At 42.6% G+C, this 7,550-nt stretch overlaps 1 protein-coding gene across 1 annotated transcript; it reads right to left on the reverse strand.

Moving 5' to 3' along the window:
- Positions 1-5,146: 5,146 nt before the first annotated feature.
- On the reverse strand, positions 5,147-5,959 carry LOC134204815 (uncharacterized). The gene is made up of 4 exons (XM_062679608.1): positions 5,856-5,959; positions 5,652-5,784; positions 5,453-5,590; positions 5,147-5,259 (listed from the first exon to the last, which is right to left on the reverse strand). The coding sequence occupies exons 2-4, from the start codon at positions 5,721-5,723 to the stop codon at positions 5,167-5,169; spliced, it is 303 nt and encodes a 100-aa protein (XP_062535592.1). The 5' UTR covers positions 5,724-5,784; positions 5,856-5,959; the 3' UTR covers positions 5,147-5,166.
- Between the last annotated feature and the right edge of the window lie 1,591 nt (positions 5,960-7,550).

Genomic DNA, 7,550 nt, shown 5'->3' on the forward strand with positions numbered 1-7,550 from the left:
TACAGCACAAAATTCAGTGAACGCTTTGGCTACATATTCGCCCCCGTTGTCGCAACGCAAGCGACTGATACTGCTGTCAAAGTGAGCTTCGGCCATTGCCACATATGATTTAAACGATTCCAGCACTTCGTCTTTTGTGTTCAAGACGTAGACCACACAAAAGTGGGTGAAGTCATCGGTGAATGTCACTAGATATCGCTTACCATTCCAAGCGGCTGGCTTCATCGCACCACATACGTCGCTGTGAATCAACTCGAGCGGGCGGGAACTCCGTGGTAGCGGCGTATCTTGAAACGGCTTCCTAGTCTGCTTCCCCTCCAAACACGGGCCGCATATTTTCATATTAAGCACTTTATTCTTCTTCAGCGATAGGCCACGCACCATGTCACCATCAATCAGTTTTATCAGTCCACTTTTTCCGATGTGGCCATATCTTCGGTGCCATAATTGCACATCGTCCATTTCACGCACTGTTGCCAGGCTCTCCGAACCCACGACTCTCTTCACGTCCACATTCAGCACATACAGTCTATCGGTACGGCGACCGGTGCACACTACTTCTTTGTTTTGTTTGATCACGGCAGAGTTTTTGGTAAACACTACTTCCATACCAAGCTCGCCGCACCGGCGGATCGAGAATAGATTATAGTTCAAGCCGGGCACAAACAGTACATTTTCCACTACACACTTAAGCTCTCGCTGCCCGATGTGGGCTACCATGTCCACTTTTCCCCTGTGGTGACTTCGGAGAACCTGGCCCGATGCGATCTTTATCATCACTGCACTGTCCAATAGCTGCACGTCACGCAAATACTCATCGCAGCAGATCATATGATCCGACGCGCCAGAGTCCAGTATCCACTCGAAACCACTATTACTAGCAGCAGGCTTTTCATCGACGATGCAGCTGCTGATGAATGTCACTTCCGACGACTCGCTGACGTGCGCCTTCTCCTTCTTATTCACCTTCTTCCTCAGTCTTCCCTGCTTTGCAACGTCGTGATCACGCCGCCGGGGCAGTCGGCGCGCTTGTGTCCAAATTCGCCACAGGCGAAGCATTTAAACTTAGCTTTCTCACTTTTACCTGTGAATGCCGTCGACGAATTGCTTCCACAGCTGCCTTCGTTGTTTTCACGCTTAATGCTTTCGCTCAACAGGCGAGCCTTAACAAAATCCAGCGTACATTGTTCCGTCGACAGGGTCTCCAGCACGGTGACTAGCTGATCATATGACCTTGGCATCGTTTGTAGAAGGTGAAACACTACCAAGTGCTCGTGCATCTTGATTCCGGCCGAATCCAGGTCTCGAACCATCCGGTCGAAAGCAAGCAAGTGCGCCTGCATTGATGTTCCATCATTATACTTCATCGCCGAAAGCCGCTTCAACAGGTAAAACTGTCCGGAGATTCCCTTTCGGGCGAAAGTGGACTCGAGTGTAGTCCAAATCTCAGCTGGGGTGCGCTTGCCCTTAATATATTCTAACTGCGAGTCGGCGATGTTGCGGACGAGCACCGATTTACATTTTATATCCTGCTTGAGGCGATCCGCTAGAAGCTCCTCCTTGCTCTCCTGTGTATCGGCATCGTCGCCGACGTGAATCTGCAATTCCGGAAGATTTTCCGCTTCTCCGCGCACGCACTCCAAGAGGCCTAATTCCTCGAGATGAATCTCCATCCGAAAGGACCAATTAGCGTAGTTTGATCCATCAAAAAGATAAATTTTCTTATCCACCTCCATCGTAACTCGCGACTTCTCCGATTCTCACAAACCGACGCAAAACTGGTTTGAACGTGTTCGAAACGCGCACTTTCGCGGGGTTAGGGCTGGTCCCATAACCTGAAAACGGTGATATTTAGCAGAGAGAAGAAAAAGAGCGTGTGTTCAGCTTGGATATAGAAAACGAATGACGTTATTTTATTTTACTCTTGGTTACACGTTCTCATGTGACTACTCATATGTTTGTTATAATTAACCCAATACACGGTGATCAGTTTAAACCAAACTTTAACATGTATGAAGTAAGGTCAAAGTTTTTACAGGAATTTTTTTTACTAGATTTTTCCTGAATATCCACAAGACATTCTTTTGAAGATTTTTCTTGAATTATTGTAAAAACATGAACAGTTTTCAAAATTGTAGCTGTAGTCCGCTGATGCAAAAGTGTCGGCGGCGTGATGCCAAAAACCATCTGCGGCGGAATTTTTAGAAAATATTTTTTCATTTTTCTTTCCCAATTTTCTTTGGTGAAAATTTAGACTGAAACGCAACCTCGAACGCAACCTGCTTTTTCGTTTTTTTTTTTTTATGGAAATAGGATCTAAAGCTAAGTTGGCCAAATAACTCAGATATGCATCGGCGTTGCGACCGACGCTGCGTTACCGGGTTTTCTCGATGCTTAATGCTAAATTCATTTTAACACTGAGTTGAAAAAACGCTACGTGGGCATCGGCCCTAAGATGCGCTTTGCGTTTAATGATTAAATCATTAAATTTTGATGATTTGTATTTTTTACACCGCTATTGTTATTTACCAAAAATTTTCGTGTTAAAAAAACCACGTGGTTCGAGAGCAACACCCCCCCTCCCCCCATGTGGCTTATCGTGGTCATTTTCCAAACCCCCCCTCCCCCCTATATGACCACGTGGTTTCTGGACGGCCCCTTTTTAGGTACTGAAGATTGATGTTCATTGGACACTACAAGCGTTTGTCCAAACATCTTAGATCAATAACAAGTCTTCTTCAATGGCTCTACATTCTAACTGCAACTTGAACCGGCTTTTCAACTTTGTATTCTATTAGCATTTCCTCAGTTATTAATTGAAAGCTTTGTAACCGTTTGGTTACAAATTGTTGATTTTTGTTTTGTTTTATATTGTTTTATCGGAGCCTTCACGTTTCTCGTGTAAAACCAGCAGAACTACCACAGAAGCGTTAGGGTTTGGTACCGCTGTAAAGACATGAGGATGCTATCAAATATCCAACATGGCATCATGATTCTGCAAATGTCATGTTGGATGAAAAATGCAATAAAAATTAGCGGGAAAATATGGAGGGAATTTGGTATAAAAGAGTAGCCATTGCCCAAACTCGGCCTCTTAGTAAATCAGGCGTCCGTGTGCTGTGAAGTGAAAGTAAAGTGCAGTATTCCAAGTGAACCCCCCATTTCTAGTGGGGGCTAGTGTGAGCTCCCGGGAAAAAGTGTTCAGGTAGTTCCCAAACCTGTACTATGGCGGTTGGAATTAATTCCATGGTGTCCGTTAGGACCTCTCTTTTCTACGTCTCTTTCAACCTGCTTTTCGTCCAGCACACGGCTCGGCCCGCGAAGCCTTCAGGCTTCCGCGCCTAACCGTAAAGACCGTGGATCCTCAAAGGAGAACCTATATCTCGGGCCGTAGGCTCTAACCGCAAAGGAGATTTCCCTCTCGGCCGTCCAAGGTGGCTAAGCCACGGCCGGTCGATCGCGCCTACGAGGAAGACGCCTGCCCACCATCGTCCAGCAACGCCCGCTGGCCCCGTCGGACAAAGATTGTCCGTTCACCGCTCGCCTCGCTATTCTGGCGAGATTTCTGGCCGCACAGTTGGACTGGAGTCACTGTGGCGGCTATTTCGGCCCCGTCATCAACAGCAGCAGCGGTATGTACCGGTACGATCGATAGAATTAGGATACACTTAACAAATTAACACACAATTTGATTACACAGAACAACACGCACACGCCACAAATAGGAAAAATAAAATTATACAAGGAAAGTGAAAGTTCTGTGTTGTTAGTTTTTGTTTACCGCGAAAAACCCTTGATTACCCAGTAGTTAGCCGACCCTGGGATTGCCGGAGAGTCTCTTGCATCTTGGTTGTGCTCGCTACTGCGTATTGTCGATCTAGTTTCAATTGGCTCCCAGCCAAAAGTCCGCGAACGGTAATCAAGGGTCCGTAGTAGTATTCAAAAATCTAACGATTTTACCGACGGGAGGTGGCAGGGATCCGTGCTTGCACGAATGGCATGCACCTTTAATCACTATTCATTCCTTGATGTGGGAAAAAGTGTTAACACGAGGCTGAACACATCACGAACACATTTGCGATCGATTGTCGTTTTTTCCGATCAAAAATTCGTTGATGTTGGCAAATTTTGTGTTTCGTGAATCGTTTATTGACTTTTATTATACATATCATAATTATGCTTTACTGGTTATGTCCATTTATTATGACAACGAACGCGCACTATTTATTTTAATCCGTTTGTTTTGTTTCGTCACTGTGTTTTTATCATTTTATTATCACCCACTTAACCACAAAAGATTCTCATAAACAATGACACGCAAGCGACGAGCAAAGGCTGAAACCAATTATGCAGCAATAAATTGGCAGCCGAAGACATATGATGCGGACGAATCGGACTTGGAAGAATCTACTGAGATTCCCTGTCCGTTACTTTCGACGCATCCTAACTACCCGCTAGAGGAGTTAGAGCTGGACCTCGAAGAGACTCTGCATACCATTCGGGAGCAGAGGACTTCGGGGATAATGATGCCAGCAGATGTCGTCAAAATCAAAAGAATTATTAATTTATTTATGCGTGACATGGACATCGTCACAAGCGATGCCAATTCTCGCTATTTAACCCCTAGCGCGACATGCGAATTCAGGGAACCGGAGTCGGAACCAGAAGAAAACTATGAGTTGATAATTCCTAGTTCCGATTCCGATGAAAATGAAATGTCCTTCAGCGAGTCCGAATCCAATTCGGAAGACCAACTTCAGGTCGATAAGGGAACGAAAAGAAGCCCAGCGTCACGCTATTCTTCCGGTTATTTTTCTCCCGATTTCACCAGTAAGTCGATGCTTCCTTCATCCGAATTTTCCCGAGACTTACCTGGTAGTGCTTTCCATTCTTCAAATTCCCAATCTTCGAACCCCGAATCCCTACGAAAGCAAACCCGGACATTTAAGATCCGACGGAAAAAGGCTAACAACAATCTTCGAGCGGAACCCACGGCCAAAGAACTGTGCATGAAATCAACTTCGATAATGGAACCTAATTCTTCAATGAAAATTCCCTGTTCCGGACGCACACCTGGAACTCACCAAAAAGTCTTTTCTTACAATAAAAAGAAAAACAAATTCAACTAAAAATTCAATAATTTATTTCTCAATCTTTTCTATTTTGTTACCTACGGCAGATTGTCCACTTCCCGGTGCTGTGCGGGATTACTTTTTGCCCCCCGTCACTTGGTGCAATCACCGCCGAAAGGATGAACACCTGGAAAGAATTTGAGAAACCAATTTTAAACATTTGATAAAACCCAAGGACAATGGAATTGTTAGTCGGTTGTGTTAGTTGTAAAGAGAATCAATTAGCTGTTAGTCTAGTCCTAATGTAGTTTGACCGACGGATGAAAGAGTCCGATCAGTCGTTTAAAAAGGCTAGCATGCAATAAAATGATCCCACTTACCTGATTTATTACGGGGATCCATACCAACACTGGCAGGATCGGAGCGGGAGGCGAGGGGTTACACCAATATGCCCTCATCTCACTCCACCTGTGGAGCTGTTGGGAGGGGATCGCCCAATTTGCATAAATTGGCCAAATCTAATAAAATTAATTTCCAATCATTAGTATGATGGATGTTTTATGTGTACACATTACTTACCTGATTGCATCTTGCATAGGCAAGATGATTATCACGGTGTCCCGGAACCGTTATGGGTTCGCTATTGGCCATTCTTTATCGGAAAGATTGTTGCCAAATAGCACAACAACCCTGGTTGAATGAAGTCATTCACCTAAAAAAAAACACGAACACATACGAGGATCAGTCTTCGATATGTTTATATAAAACGTACGTACTACTTACCGATTAATTCACAAAAAAGGCACTTTTCACTTTAAACAATTTCTTCGTCACTGCACAGCATAACGTAAACATAAATAAACAATAGATATGCTGTGTCAGTTTGATTTGACAGATTTATGACGTTTTGGCAAATTGTCATTCACTGACAGTTTGCCCGCCGGCGAATCAATCCCGCCAGGGGGTTTGGCCGAGCACATCGAATGTGATCGAATGTGGTGTATATATTGTAAATAGGGTTGTAAAATTGTTTTTCGTTGCGCAACATGTGAATATTGTAAATAATGTTGTCTACCCATAATACGGGATATTTTAATGATTTTAATTTGTTTATTGTATATTTTGCATGTTTTAATTTATTTCATTTTTGTATTTTAATCTGTATATATTGGTGCACGTACGTTATTGTTATTTCTAGGAACTTTTTTCAAATGGGCGTACATGATTCTGACCTTGATTTTTGGAACGGCGACTGTGCTCTTCAATTATACTATTTTGGTGAACTTATGTGCCAAACAGAAAGAATAGATTCCGATCTATCTGGTAGTAACGTTTGTTAAACGAAATGTGCTGAATTGAGAAAATACTAACCGTTTCAAATTTCAAGGTCAAATACAGTTACGCCTATTTGAAAAAAGTTCCTAGATTTTATTATATTTATTATTTATATTTTTAATTTGTTGTAAAGCTGTATTATGATATCGCGCGATATATGTAGAGTAGTCTAGTAAATTTTAAATTGTTGTTTTGTAAATATTGTAATAGTTTTTAATTGTTTTACATCCACGAACCGATGACGGCCGAAGATGACTTGAGAGAGTGAATCGAAAAAAAAATGCAAAACCTCTTCGTGCTTTCGCATTTTTTTCATCGGGGTGGTGGGTAGTGTAACCGTTTGGTTACAAATTGTTGATTTTTGTTTTGTTTTATGGCACGGCAAATGCTGGGTAAAGCGTACCATTGGTACTTCGCGTACCTGAAGGAATAAAATAGACCCCATCTCGCGGTCCTTAGCCTCTTACCCAGCAACTCCTATCCCTACCTCCCCGCGGTGCTGGCCGGGATACGAGCAACCTTAGGGAAGATCGAGTAACCAACCCCGGTGGGAACTATGGTCGTATGCTGACAGGGAAGGGGGGGTTCCCAACAAACATTCACTAGTTGAACTAACATCAGTGTGATGATTTAATTCAGCGCTGTGTTGAATTATGTCTGTACTATTTCTTATCACAACTTCTGTTCAAGCTTTGTTCACACAATTTTGGCGAAGTTATACAACTACATATCATCTCATTTTGAAAAACAACTTTATTAACTGATTCGTTAAACCTTTAATAAGCATTTTACTAAGCGTCAATTCAGCTACATGTGAATTCTTCGAAAATAATAACGCATAGAAGGTAACATCAGTAAGATCTTCAATGAACGTATTTTAAAGCAATTGCTATTTTCATATAATCATTTTAAAATTTTCCTAAATCGGGTCTCGAACTGCTGTCATTTGATCATCCGCCGGTAACGTTGTCATCCGCGCCATCCTTAATTTGTTAGATATGGCTCACTCAATGCATAACATAAATAATCTTATTGCTGAATATGAATCATAATTGGACTCTTATTCAATAAGTCGATCTGTCAAACTACAGTTTGTTAATAACCGTAAAATTTTTTATTTCAACCATTGTTCAACCAGCCATA

Source organism: Armigeres subalbatus, unplaced genomic scaffold (assembly GCF_024139115.2).
Source record: "Armigeres subalbatus isolate Guangzhou_Male unplaced genomic scaffold, GZ_Asu_2 Contig916, whole genome shotgun sequence".
Classification (NCBI taxonomy): domain Eukaryota; kingdom Metazoa; phylum Arthropoda; class Insecta; order Diptera; family Culicidae; genus Armigeres; species Armigeres subalbatus.